Raw genomic sequence first — 15,107 nt, 5'->3', positions numbered from 1 at the left:
CTAGGGAACCTGGACAGATAATCTAGGTTCTGTTTTGGGGCTGATGAGAAGGCAGACGCTGGCAGACGCTCCTCCCAAGCCTGGGTTCTGCTCCAGGGGAGATCTTTTCCCTGTAAAAGTTCAGCGTCTAGGAAGCCCAGACTCTACTGGGTATTTTAAGTCTTGTAGTCAAAGTATTTCCTAGCACAGCTAGGCACAGTCCATGTGTTGATTGCCTGTTCCCAGTTTATTCTAATTTCTCACCATGTATTTGCAGATTCAGGACTACAGATCTTCCCTATATTATGATCACACCTAATGTCCATCCTAACTTATGGTTCAAATTCTGTGTCTGGAAACAGTCCCTATAGTTAATGACAATACCTACATGTTAAAATCCACTGTTATAACTTACATGGCCACCAAACATTAGTAATCTTCTATAGATCAAGAAAATGTTTCTAACCATAATTGTCATGCATCTAATTCACAACCAGAACGCCCAAGATTAAAAAGGTTTTCTACAATAAACTTAACAAATAACTTAACACAGACATGGGGATGCAGGCACTCACACTTCACCAAGCTATGCTTGGGGAAACTGCACATGTTGAGTGCCACTGAAGGCATTCTTTGCTAAACTGTGGTTCCTTCCAGGGTCTTGGGTGTTTTTTTAAGAAAACTTAACACAGTAGGGCATAGCTGTTTCAACTCTGCTTTTTCCTGGGACTCTTGACGACACAGATATCAGCTTTGTTGTAAGGCTGCAAGTCAGGTCCCTTGGCTCTGCTCCTTTCAGTCATTTTGTTATTGTGACTTAGTGTCTTAGTTAGTGTTCTATTGCTGTGTAGAGACACCATGACCACAGCAGTTCATACAAAGGAAACCATTTGATTGGGGCTTGGTTACAGCTTCAGAGGCCTACTTCATTGTCATCATGGCAGGGAGCATGGCAATGTGCAAACAGACATGGTGTTAGACAAATAGCTGAGAGTTCTACATCCAGATGCTCAGATAGCAAGAAGAGAGAGAGAAGAGGCCTGGTTTGGGCTTTTGAAACTCAAACCTACCCTCAATGATAACATTTCCTTTAACAAGGCCGGCCATCCCTTCTAATCCTTTGACAGTAGAGCCACTTCCTGTTGACTAAGCATCTAAATACAGGAGCTGATGGGAGCCATTCTTAGTCAGACCACCACACTTAGATTTTATTTCTAATCTTTCCTTTGATGCAGCTCTTGAGTTCCTTTGATTTTTCTCCTCTGGAATGCCCCCACTGAGAGCTTCAGTTTCAAACATGATTATAATTGTTACCCTTCCCTTCTTTCTTGTTCTTTACTCTCCACCTCATCTCACACTTGGCATAATACAGATCCAAATTAGTATTTAAGTGTTTTCTTCTTACAGATAATTTGAAATTGCTCGCATGGTTCTTAATAATGCTGAAGATGAAGATTATGTGTGTCTTGTGTCTCTGACTCACATGCTCTCCTAAGAGATACGTAATTCAGTAGCTGCTTTTACTTTTTGGCCACAAAATACAAAATTTGGACCCTTAATAGAAAGGTCTCTGGATTTCAAATAGGTTGAATGGTGCTTTTGCCTCAGAAGACACCAAGGAAGAACGCATACCAATTTTGTGTTCAGAATCAGTTTTTTAGATCCTATAAGCACTCACCCTATTGGTTTTGTTCTCATAGTTGAAAACTTCAGATGGATGAGGGTGAGGCTTAATTTGGGTTTTGGAGTCTCCTTGAGCCAGGTTGCTCATTCTCACTATGTAGCAGAGGATGGCTTTGACTCCTGCTCTCCAGGTTCCGACTCCTCAGTATTGGCGGTCACAGATGTGTGCTATCACAGGCTGCACAACGTGATGATGCTTGTTGCTTTTCATTTGAGGGTCTATGTCAAGGTCAAGGGCCAAGTCATTCCTTAATGTATTCACTTTTAGTAGTCAGAAAAATTGTACTACTGAATGAAGGAAGGGCTCTGGCAGGCCCAAGCATGGCAAACAGTACTAGCAGGCCTTCCCCTTCCCCGTCGTTTTCCCTTGTAAACCATGGATTGCACCCCTAAAGGTAGCCACCAAGGTCTATTCCTTTGGACACTTTCTTGTGCCAGACTCATTATTACAGCTGGTCACCAAAGTCCAACTGTCACAGTATTGAAGTGCAGCAATCAAAAGCCACCCTAATTAGCATGCCCAATCAAAGCAAGCCTTATTCTATCCCATTCTAACAGAGGCACCCACCATCCCTTTCTCTTAAAAGTCACGCTTGAAAGATTGTTTGCTGCCTACGTTAGAATCAGTCACTTTACTTAATAAAAGATCTCTCTGTGAAAATAGGAGTTTGCACATGATAATCCGGGCTCTGGGAGGAAGCACTCTACTGTGTGCAGATCCTTTCACTGAACATACTGAACCAGTAAAGTGGATGCGTGGATATTATTGCGATCTTCTAGACTTGAGGCAGTACAATGATTTGGCCTCACGTGAAATAGATCATAGTTATTTTAGTACCTAATTTTTGGGCCCAGGGAGAAATACTGCTTGTTTAACAATTTATTATTTACTGTTGTATAATAATAGATTATTTATTATTATTATGTCTATGTCTGAACTCTGCACCTGTGTGGAGGTCAAAAGATGACTTTGTCTGGTTGGTTCTCGCCTTCCACCTTTGTGTAGATGGAACTCAGCTTACCAGGCTAGTTTGCAAACCCGTTGCTTGTGAAGCTGTCTTGCCAGCCATTTTTTTGTTTTGTTTTGTTTTGTTTTGTTTTGTTTTGTTTTTTGTTTTTTGTTTTTTGTTTTGTTTTCTTTTGTTTTTTATCTGTCTGGTACATAAAGTCAAACTGGAAAAGAAGCATCCTAGACTTCTGTCTCATGTTTATGAAGAGTGATCTCAGGTAGACACTGAGAGAAAAATAGGGTTTTATCTACCAATACAAGGATGCCTCACCAACAAGTTAAAGTAAAAACTGTTTTTCTGTTACAAGTCCTCAAATTTCTTTTTCCTGTTTTTATATCCTGTAGATTCTTGTAGACACTGTTTGGGCGCTGTCATACTTGACAGACGGGGGAAATGAGCAAATACAGATGGTTATAGATTCGGGGGTTGTACCCTTCCTCGTACCCCTTCTGAGCCACCAGGAAGTCAAAGTTCAAGTAAGTATTGTCATTTTTTTCATATTAAATAATTCATATGATCAGCCTTCTACAACCAATATTCAGTTAAGTCCAACAGCATGAACCCAAATTTGTTTGTTTTCTTAATTCATCAGCATTTCAGTTGTGTGTATCTCAGAGTATATAGCCCTGTATGTATTCCATTGTCATTTCAACCAGACAGAAATAAAACTGCTGATGTCCACAAATTGCTTTTCTAGTATCCTGTTAGGGACAGCATGGTGCATATCTGATGCCTGCGTTCTCCTTCATCCCCTTCTGCTGGATTCCTGGGTTCCTTCTCCATCCTTGCTGCTGAATGCTTAGGCTCCTCCTTCATCTTGCTCTGTTTCAGGTCCCTTTTCTTTTCACTGAAGTCTTCAGTCTGCCTTTGGTCTAGTATCCTAACTGCATACCTTTTGCTGTGCTCTGCTTAGGGGTTGTTTTAAATTCTGCTCATCATACTTCTCTGCCAAATGTTTTACCAGCTAAAAATAAATGCTGACCCAGAATGACATTAAATATATTAAATGCAGGACTGTATATGACGTGGTAGACACAAATGCATGCTAATTCAGAACAATATTAAAGTCTATGGGACCTGTTTAGTGATGAATAAGAACTGTTTTAAAGATGGGACTTCATAATTTTTAGTTTTCGCTATTTAAAAAACTTTCCTAGGAAGTTTTCTGTGGAGTTCAATAATTTTCCACTGGGGGCTGGTGAGATGGCTCAGGGGGTAGGAGCACTGATTGTTCTTCCGAAGGAACTGAGTTCAAATCCCAGCAACCACATGGTGGCTCACAACCATCTGTAATGAGATCTGATTCCCTCTTCTGGTGTGTCTGAAGTCAGCTACAGTGCACTTATGTATAATAATAGATAAATCTTAAAAAATAATAACACAAGAAATTACTGTTTAAAAGTCATTGCTTGGTTTGCTTATGGCTTTGTTGTAGGGATGGAATAAATGTTAATTTTTTGTTCCTCACAGACTCTCAAGAATTAATGAAAAAGACGGAAACAACAATTTCATTATAAACATGTTTAAAATGTCCCTTCCTCCTTCAGACTGCAGCACTCCGAGCGGTTGGGAACATAGTGACCGGCACTGATGAGCAGACCCAGGTGGTTCTCAACTGTGACGTCCTGTCCCACTTCCCAAACCTCCTGTCACATCCAAAAGAGAAAATAAACAAGGTACAGGCATGCGCTGTTTCTTCTCCCCTCTATGACGCTTTCCTCGTTGCTATTAGGATGTTTATTCAGAATCATGACACCCCAGGGGAGAGATCTTTGTCACGGTTTTACTGTTTCATCTACTGTCTCATCACTGTCTGCTTCCTTTAGTCCCACTCTCATCATAGAATAAAAATAGTGAATATTTGGACTTTTTATGTTTAAATATGTTGAGCAATATTGGTAATTATTAAGTTATTAACCAGTATACAAAAAATACATACAAAATCTCCCACAAAAATAACTGGTATTTTTAAAAAATAAACATGAAGACCTTAGAGTATCTTGTCTTCTTTCAAAGATCATAAAATGTATTCCTTTAAAGTTTTGAATATATATATATATATATACACACACACACACACACACAAATGTATTTGTAATTGGATAGCAGACACTTAAGCAGTTTTATGTCTTGTTTTAAAGTTCATTCATTTAATAGAATGTTAGAGCTGTGTGTGTGTGTGTGTGTGTGTGTGTATGTTTATGTGTGTGAGGGGGAAGGACCAAGGTCAGCATCACTTATCTTTCTCAGTTACTCCCTACATTGTATTTTGAAAAATGACTTTTATTATTTTTAATTCTGTGTATGGGTGGGTGGGCATGTGCATATATGCAGGTGCCAGTAGAGGTCAGAAGCAGCCCCTCCCCTCCCTGAGCTGGTGGTGGTCCAGGAGGTGACTGAGCTGTCCAGGTGTTCCTAGGAGCTGGGCTCTGGTTTTGGAGAACAGACCATGTTCTCACCTTCTGTTTTGAAGCAATGTCTTTCACTGGACCTGAGCACTACATATCCTTTTGTGTCTCTGCCTCACCAGTGCTTGGGTTACAGATATGTGTCAGTGAGCCTAGGTTCTAGATGGGTGTTAGAGATCTAGTCAGGGCTCATGCTCGTATGGCAGACACTTCACCACCTCAGCCTCCTCCCAAGCAAGCCTTGACCTAATTTGCTTTTATGGCCGAATAAGTCACTCTGTTGGGTGTTATACCACATTTTTCTCATTTACCTGTTGAATGACACTGGGGTTGTTGCCACTGCTTGGCTATTGTGAATAAAGTTGCAGAAAATGCTGACATATCAGTAACTTTCAAGTCTTTGATTTAGTTTACTCTCTGATGTTGCTAGAAGTTGCTGCAGTCATGGTAATTGTGTGGTAGTTTTTTGAGGACCCTTTAAACTATTTTCCCTTATGGCTGTACTTTACAGTTTATTAGGGTTTCATTTTCTCTCAAGTGTGTGGCTATAGCTGTTGGTCACTATGTGTCTCGAGTAGGTGCTGAGTACCTGAACACAGGTCCTCATGTTCTTGTAGAAGGCACCTTATCCACTGAACCTTCTCCCCTGACCTAATGCTTTAAAATAAATATCTTGTAGTGGAAGTAGTTTTGACAAGAATTTGGAAATTCCAATCTTTGAAGGGCATGCCTTTCAAAATGAGCTAAGACAACTCTGTGGGGAAAGGTCTGGGGCTGCTTTACTTGCTGTTGTATCTACTTAGAATTATGCCTAGCTTAAAGTAGGCTTACAGATCATTAAATAAACACTGGGTTTAGTGGACATACGAGTATCACGAATGGAAGCTTCCTTCCTCTTTACTTAACTGGGAAGTCTGAATTGGCTAAATAGCAGGTAGAATGCTTGCCTTGTATAACTGACAACCTGAGTTGTATCTGTGGAACCACATGATGGAAGGAGAGAACCAAATCTCAAAAGTTAGAATTTGTCTGACCTGCACATACGCAGATGTGCACAACCTTTGCTTATATATCAAAACTAGAATTGCATACAGCAATAGTAAGTAAAATTAAAAGGGCAGTCTTGTGCAACCAATCACTTTTTAGATTTGGCCACTTTAACACTACTCAGGAGATTTTTGTTATCAAATATTTAAAATATTAAAGAGAAAAATAAAAACATTAAAAGTAGCTTTTTCAATAAAAGTGGTCCATATTTTGTTCACTACAGGAAGCAGTATGGTTCCTTTCCAATATAACAGCAGGCAATCAGCAGCAAGTTCAAGCTGTAATAGATGCTGGGTTAATCCCTATGATTATTCATCAGCTCGCTAAGGTCAGTTATATTATAAATTCATTATTTATCTTAAGTTTCTACAACCCACATGTTTTTGATAAAGAGCTTACTTTGCGAAATTGTTTTTACATTTTAGGGGGACTTCGGAACACAAAAGGAAGCTGCTTGGGCAATTAGCAACTTAACAATAAGTGGCAGAAAAGATCAAGTGAGTTTGAGAAAATTTAACTTGTCACTTTACTAATTTCAGCAAGGGCACTTCTTTCTTATTTTTATAAGTTACTAGATGTTTTCGTCTGGATACTGCAGTTGTTAGAGGAAAAAGAATTAACATATATTAAAGATATTTCTTCTCTTGTATTGTCTAGGTTGAATACCTTGTACAGCAGAATGTAATACCACCATTCTGTAACTTACTGTCAGTTAAAGATTCTCAAGTGGTGCAGGTGGTTCTAGATGGTCTTAAAAACATCCTGATAATGGCTGGTGATGAAGCAAGCACAATAGCTGAGATCATAGAAGAGTGTGGAGGTAAGGAGTCCCCCTGGAATCCAAAAACACTAGTCCTCTGAGTTCAGTTTATCTAGAGGACAACTGAGGGCACACTGTTAATAAATGGTCATTGTTGCTGGTCTTATCCATATTAGCATTACTAAAGGATTTTTTAAAAAAAGAAAACATTAGTTCATATTTTGGAAATACACAAGTTATGGAATCAACTTTCCTGGAAATTGATGGATTTTAGGAAATATTCATTAGTCATTTGTTTTCCATTGTCAAATTAAGACTGAGGTTTGAGTGCTTATGGGGAAAAATAGTTTTTTTTAGCTCAGAGTTTTGGAAAGTGACAAAGCGTCAAGGACAAAATGGTTTGAGTGTATGTGTGTGTGCCAAGCACACATGGAAGAGAATAGTGAGTCAGGGACAGATGCAGTGTTTTTCACTAACTTCCTATTGTGAGATGAAACTAAGGAAGGTCTACAAAGGTTTTACTAAGTCTTCTAAAGACCAGATCCCAGGACTGAACCATCAGAGGGCCCCACTTTTTAATGATTCTTAACGCCCTCCGAACTACTCTATACTGAAAATCAAACCACAGCCAAATCATAGTTCCACTTGATGTCACAGTGTACCAGAGTGTGTGCGTGGCCTGATGTGGACCACTAGAATAGTAAAAGCTCTGTTGAATCCAGCATTTCAACTCTGGACAAAGCAAACACATTTATTCTTGTTGCACATATTACTGTGGGACTGGGTGGACTCTGTCTACTTTGGGAGGTTGCCTGGTTGTGTTCATCTTGTTCATCTTGTTTGAATTCTGTAAGTTGAAGAGGCTTTTAGGCTTGCTACAAAAGCATGTTGAAGATAAGAGGACAGAAGTTATTAAATATTTTCATTTACCTATTCAGTATGTACTAAAGTGTCCAGACATTAAGATGTTTCTTTTACTACAATTTAGTGATTTGTGTGTTTGTATTTTTTGTTACTTATATGGATAGTTTACACCACTTATGCTTTAGAGAAAAAAATGCAATAGCCATCACAGGTCAGTAAAAGCAAAAAGGTATGTGGGAGTTTTGTCCAAATTCATATAAAGAGTGTCAGTAGAAGCAAAACTAACATGGAGGTCATCTGACTATTAATTCATATTCATACTTGTCTTAAGATAGCTATTATTTCTAAGATATTAAAAATTAGCTTCATAGTCAAGTTCATAACTTAGAAAGTTTGAATAACTTGAATTATTTCTCTTTAGTGTTTAAAACTGTATTTGTTTGTACTGCTGTAATAATCACAACATACAATCTTATTAAGCATTTTGCATTTATTATTGTTGATACCTATTTCCCTACTTTTCTGATTTGTATATTATGTTTTAAAAATGAACTATTCCAATATGTTTGAAAGAAAGATATCTCGAGGATGAATACTAAGGTTTTACGTTTACTAATGTGTGCATATCTAGTACATGAAGTACATGCTGCATTAGAAATTCAAAAGATATTCTGAAATGAGCCCGGGTGTGCACACCTATATGCAGCACTTAATAGACAAGAGGACTGCAAGTTCAAGTCCAGGCTTGACTGCCCAGGCCTTGTCTCATAAAACCAGAACAGAGATCAGTGATTAGTGTTCTCTTTATACCTGTGGATCATAATCTATTTACTTTTTTTTTTTTTTGAGTGTTTTGTGGGTTTTTTTTTTGTTTTGTTTTTTGTTTTTTTGTTTTTCAAGACAGGGTTTCTCTGTATCCCTGGCTGTCCTGGAACTCACTCTGTAGACCAGACTGGCCTCGAACTCAGAAATCTGCCTGCCTCTGCCTCCCAAGTGCTGGGATTAAAATGAAGTGTTTTTTCATGTAAAGGTTCCTTCAGTTATTAAGTTCTAAAAACTTAAATTTCACAGTCATGAAATAGCATGCAGAAAAAAATAGAAGACAAAAGATATGATATGCTATATCATGTTTAAAATGTAACATTCTGGGAGGTTTTCAGATCTTGTACTGGCACTAACTTGCCATGCAACCAAAAACAAACTCGATCAGATCTCTGTCAGATGGAATGTTTTGGTGGTTGTTTTTGTTTTTTAGTTTTGTTGTTGTTATAAAAACATTAAAGGGAAAGGACTTACTGGGCTGCTGGTTAAGTTTTTATCTGCTTTTTAAATTGTCATCTTTAAGTGGAGATAGAGCATATTCTGAGGTTCATAGAGTTTTCTATAATCAGACTGTACAGGTTAGTCTCACCTCAATTTTTATGTTCTTTGTTAGGTTTGGAGAAAATTGAAGTTTTGCAGCAACATGAAAATGAAGACATATATAAATTAGCATTTGAAATCATAGATCAATATTTCTCTGGTGATGATGTAAGTAAATATTAAAATAGAGATGTCGGGGCCTAGCAAACACAGGAGTGGATGTTCACAGTCAGCTATTGGATGTATCACAGGGCTCCCAATGGAGAAGCTAGAGAAAGTACCCAAGGAGCTAAAGGGATCTGCAACCCTATTGTTGGAACAACATGATGTACTAACCAGAATCCCGGAGCTCTTGTCTCTAGCTGCATATGTATCGAAAGATGGCCTAGTCGGCCATCAATGGAAAGAGAGGCCCATTGGACTTGCAAACTTTATATGCCCCAATATAGGGGAATGCCAGGGCCAAAAGAATGGGAATGGGTGGGTAGGGAAGGGGGGGCGCTATGGGGGACTTTTGGGATAGCATTGGAAATGTAATTGAAGAAAATATGTAATAAAAATATTAAAAATCAAAAAAAATAAAATAAAATAAAATAGAGATGTCTGGGTGTAGATTGAGGCTTTCATATATAGTGGCCATTTACCAAGAATTTCTTACTAGTGTGCATTATTTGTACCATTTTCTGTTAGATACTCCATCAATGACTTTTTAAAAAATACTTCATACTTCATCTAAAACTTCATTATCAGGTTATAAAGGAATTCTTGTTATATTTTTAACCTATTAACTGGGAAGAAATAATTCTAGAAATGTTCAGATAGGTTAAGTACTTCTGCAGATACGGGAACTTATGACAGACACTTTTTAAAAAATGCATATTCAATTGTCTATTTTTAATTTCCCAGTAAAATTGTTACTGCTTTTCCTGGGTATTTTTAGGTAGTTAAAATTCATTCAGAGTTTCTCTTTTGTTTTCATAGATTGATGAAGATCCTAGCCTCATTCCCGAAGCAACACAAGGAGGTACTTACAATTTTGACCCAACAGCCAACCTTCAAACAAAAGAATTTAATTTCTAAGGTCAATTAAGTGCAGCATCTTTGATTCAATATGAAACACCACCAGATGGCCACCAAGCGATAAGACAGCAAGCAACAGAAGGCTCCCAGCACTCTTGCCTCTTCATTTTGATGCTTCTAAAGCAAGCCATGTCTCAGTCACTTTGCAGTTGCCAAAAGTCACTCTCACATGGACTGTAAATGCATATGCATGATTTCCTAAACTGTTTTAGAATTCTCCTTAACCATCTCAACTCCCCTATATTTTCCATGTTCCCTGGTGCCACATGCTGACAACTGCAGTCTCCAGTTAGAATATTCCATAGTGGTGGTATATCAGCTGCCCACTGATACGCCTTTGGAAAAAGGTGCGCTGTGGATCAAGACACTTTGGTATGATGTATATTCATGTTGGAAGACTACAGAGGTGCAGTGTGATCTGAGCCTCCATCATTGTCCTCCACAAACATATTTTCATATTCTTATGTGGAAGAATTAAAAGTACAAGCCAAATGATTTTCATTGGTGAAACTGACACAAAAGTAACTTAAAAACAAGAAACTTGGTTGTTGATTAAAAAGATAAGTTTTTTAAAACTGTACTTCACCTACCATTAATTGATGTGTTTATTATCTGCCTCAGAAGCCAGGGTTGGAGGAAGAGCTTTAGATATCAATGGTAATGCTATCGCCATTATACCTAATTTTTGAGAACAGCAAATCCTATTTGACCACTCACTTCAGCCTGTGTGTTCCTGCTGTTTTGAATAATCAAATGCTGTGCATGGTCTCTACCTGAGCTGCAACCTGTTACAGACTTGAACTTCTGTTAAGTTGAAAGCAAGAGTCCTTGACTACAAAAATACATAAATAAATAAGTCAAAACAAGAATGGAAAAGGTCTAAATACTCATTGGTAAGGTTTGAAGACAAAGTCTTGCTTTCAGCTTCCAGGGGTTAATTTTATTTTTGTTTTAATTTGATAATTGGATATGGTTGATTTATATTGGGTTTAAACTGTGGAGCTTTCATGTTTACTGTAATTTAGTCTTAAAATATTTTTTACTTAGTAACCAGTACTTTTGATAATGTGGTGGCAACAAACCAGCAACTATCTAGAAGTGTTACAAGACTTCATTCTTGAGTATTGGAGCTCATTCAGATCTCACTCAAAGCATCTGCACACATTAAAAGATAAGCCAAGGATCTGTGTAGAGGAATGGTCTGCAGTTATTTAACTCAGCCTGATTTGCAGTGATCTTAAGCTCTGCAAAATCTGGCCTTACTATGTAAAGTCATTGCTTATGGCAAATGGTCTGACCCAGTTATTAATGAATGAATATGGATTTGAAATTTTTTAAACTAAATAATTTGTGCTGTCACAGAAATGGTTTTGTTGCTCTTGTTCACTGGGTATAATTTCCCAATGCATTGATGTGAAGGGATAGAAATCTAAACTAAGTTAGTTTTCAGATGGGGGGGTGTATTTACTGTGATGAAGAGGAGACAGATGCCATCAGAGCTTTGTGAATCAGCTGGGGTGTTTTCACTGATAAACAACACATAGCAGGTGTGCTTCATTACAAATATATGTATCTGCCAAGGTGGAGCCACTTTAAAGAGTGAGTTTTGTCTTGTATCTAAAATGGATACAAGCGTATGTTTAAACTGCAAGATTTTTACTTGCTAGAGAATCTGTTTTAATATAGTGGTTTGGCCTCTGATTATTTATAGGTTTTATAAATTTTAGAATCAATTTCTCTTTAAGGTGGCTCAGATTTTTCAACTCTTGTGCACATAAAATTGAGTTGAAGTTCATTGTGCCTTTTTTCTTTACCCAAATTTTGAGTTAAAGCTTCATATGGTAACTGCATCCTGTTCAAACACTTGTCTAAATTTTGAAACTGTGTAGTGTTCACTAAAAGTAGGAGTAACAAAGTCAGAATGAATTAAGGTCACACACTCTGGTGAAACCCTTAAAGTCAAAACCTTCTTGATAGTGTGAATTGTCCCCCTTCCAGTTACTTCCTTCTGGTCTCTCCCTACTTAACTGACAGTTACCTTTTAAATTTTGCACACATTGAGATTAAAATTGGGCTTCTACTGTGTTGATTCCTATTTCCTCTCTCGTCTTAAGTGCAAACTAACCGGTAAGTAACGTTGGCATCAAGTAGTGCAGACTCCGTGCCTCTGCTTGAGCGGTTTGCCGTGACCTGACCAGTTTTGAGTTGGAATCACACCATTTCGTAGATAAGGAAACTGAGTGTATTGCTGCACTTTTAAGTTTTCAAAACAGTGTTTTAAAATTGCATTGTTTTTTTTTTTTAAAACTCAGTTAAAAAAAGACTAAAATGTTCTTTCAAAAGAGGCATCTAAACGTGTTCCTAATTTTGTATATGGGCTTAGGTTTTGTAACCAATAAAAAAGCTGCTATCAAATATGATAAAACATTGAAAGACTTATTTCTGGAAATAATTGTTTAGCTTTGTTTTCTGTGTGGTTACATTTAAGTTTTGTTTATCTTCAAATGCCAGCCACAGTGGTGGTGAAGCATGAGTGACTGTCATTGTATTTTGATGTTTCCTTTCTACCATAACACTGACCAACCAGTAGCTACTGTAGAGAGTATGTTTTGACAAATGAGAAATACCAACATGTGTGTAATTTCCTAAGCTGCCATAACACAGAACCAGTGAACTAGGGGCTTCAAACACCAAAAACTGTGGTGCAGTTCTGGCAGCAAGAGGAGAAGTAAAGTCGAGGTGCTGGCTCTGCCGGGCTCCAGTCCCGGCTCAGCCTGGAAAGGATTCCTTCCTGGCTCCTGGTGGAGACTGGCAATCCTCAGCTCATAGTTCATCACACCGTTTTCTGCCAGTTTGTGTATTGAAATGCTGTAATTTAGAAGAAAACCCCAGTTATTTTGAAAAGATGGTGTGATTATGAAATGAACCAGACATTCAAACTTTAAAGCCTGTAATTATAACAGAAAGTAGTAATTGAAGTAACCCTGAAAGCCTTTACTCTCAAGGGAGAAGTGACTCTGAATGAAATCTTGGATTAATTAGAAGAACAAAAGAACAGCCAGAATTTTGAGTATAGAAATATTCTTCTGTATACTGCCATTTCAAAATAATTTCAAAAGAAGTCAGTGCAGTGGTGCATACCTTTAATCCCAACACTTGGGAGGCAGAGGCAGCTAAATCTCTATGGTTTCAAGGCCAGCCTGGTCTACACAGAGAAAGCCATTCTTGACAAAACAAAAAACAACAAAAAAGTCAGTGTATAAGTAAATCAATGCGATCATACAGTCTTGCTCTCATTTCCTTCAGATGTGCATCCTTTTTAGGACATTCATCGCTGCAGGTAAACCAAGAGCATCTGGCATTTGGATGGCATTGATCTTTCCATGGTAATTTTTTTTAACACTTTTTGACTATGATTAGATTTTTAACCCTCTGGAAAACTTTACTATTGGTGGGGGAATATAATTTCTATTTCTTAAACTGATTCTAAGTCAGCTGACCCAGAAAGTGCTCATGGACCCTACCTTCAAGCTTAGAAGTAAACTTCATGTAATCAAAAGCGTGGGACAGAATGATTCTCAGAAACATATGTAGAGACCAGTCATGAAGATGGCAGTTTGGGAAATCAGATGTGGGATACAGCCTGTCTCCCTGATTGATTTGCTCAGTAGATAACTTGTTTTGGCCCATTTCTTGGTGTTGGGTAACTGATTGTTCTGCAGGTGTTTTCCTGTGGACAGTGAGATGGTTAGCTCCATCTGTGAGTTCTAGTCACCAGACTAACAGCAGCTCATCCTCTTCCAGGCCAGACAGCCGGACACATGCCTATAGACATTGCTAAACATCTTCTGATGGCCTAAACTGCCATCCTTGTACACCATTGACCCGGATCCACTCTTGTAGTAAAGGCTTATTTAGCAGAGGCAGTGCACAGCTGTCTGCTGTGTGAACAGTAGGCTTTTCTCAGTGCTGTTCAGGAATTAAATTAGTGTTGGTTCCAAAAGTCGGTGTAGTTTGAAAACTTTTCATGTTCATTACTTCCTAAGGCACACAAAAGGTTTCCCTCAGAAAGCGTACAAGTTTTTTAAGCAATGCAGGAGAGAAGTAGAGAGCTTGAGCTCCAGGTCCTGAGTACAGATCCCAGAAGCATTAAATAAATAAAACAGTACCATTTGTTCTGCAGTGCCCCTCCCTCTTCACAGAAATTTCCATCTGCTACTCTCCTGAGGCTGTGTATATAAAGCTATAAGGTAAATACGGAATGTCTTTATGGGATAGCGATTTTACCAGTCTTGTGAGTGTGTTACAGAGCATACATTTACATCTATGTGGTAGCTTGAAGATTTATTATTTTTCTTTTGGGGCAGCCGTTTAAGGGACAGGATTGAGAAGTGCTGAGTCACTCACTCTAAGGGAGCATAATGGCTGCTGTTCCCTCCTGTCCTAAAAAACATTCACTTCTCTTAAATGTCCATCTTTACAGGTTTTGTGATTGGAGCTAGTTTAACTTTTCCAGAAAGCAGAAGAGACTGAACTGTTGTAGATACACACACACCCCTTCCCCCCTCAGCCTGAGCGCCTGTGCAGTGCTGCAGTCCTGGTTGTAAAGGCCTTACTGCTCCTGGTTCCTGTCCACTTAAACAGGCCACGGACCCCAATAATGAGCAAAATGACTAGTTTCTGGTTATAGTGAATGGCGGCATTCCATCCTCTACACAATTCTAGGGTGGGAAGAAAGTTCTAGTTCATTTCCAGCCTTGCCTTAGACTTAGAATTACAGCCTAAACTTTCTTTGCCCTATCTTTGCCGTCTAAAATTTAAATTTTATGCTATCTCAATCCAATTTACTCATAATATCATTTTTGTAACTCTGTGTCTTTGCTTTTTTATGAATGGTTAAGACTAAGCCTTTAG

The 15,107-nt window shown here is 38.3% G+C and overlaps 1 protein-coding gene across 2 annotated transcripts in view; it reads left to right on the top strand.

Annotated features, from left to right (window-relative positions):
* The window catches only part of Kpna3 (karyopherin subunit alpha 3), a 91,206-nt gene extending 78,596 nt beyond the window's left edge, over window positions 1-12,610 (top strand). For both annotated transcript variants that reach the window (XM_029469010.2, XM_021181469.3), the window contains exons 11-17: window positions 3,017-3,148; window positions 4,220-4,348; window positions 6,351-6,455; window positions 6,553-6,624; window positions 6,785-6,947; window positions 9,187-9,281; window positions 10,095-12,610. In XM_029469010.2, coding sequence (XP_029324870.1) covers window positions 3,017-3,148; window positions 4,220-4,348; window positions 6,351-6,455; window positions 6,553-6,624; window positions 6,785-6,947; window positions 9,187-9,281; window positions 10,095-10,193 — 795 coding nt within the window. In that variant the 3' untranslated portion in view covers window positions 10,194-12,610. The remainder of the gene's footprint in view (window positions 1-3,016; window positions 3,149-4,219; window positions 4,349-6,350; window positions 6,456-6,552; window positions 6,625-6,784; window positions 6,948-9,186; window positions 9,282-10,094) is intronic.
* The last annotated feature ends 2,497 nt before the right edge of the window (window positions 12,611-15,107 follow it).

The sequence above is a fragment of the Mus caroli genome, unplaced genomic scaffold (genome assembly GCF_978045245.1).
Source record: "Mus caroli unplaced genomic scaffold, Mus_caroli_1 scaffold_12, whole genome shotgun sequence".
Lineage (NCBI taxonomy): Eukaryota > Metazoa > Chordata > Mammalia > Rodentia > Muridae > Mus > Mus caroli.
Note: the sequence above shows the minus strand (reverse complement) of the source record. Positions and strands in the feature narration are given on the sequence as shown.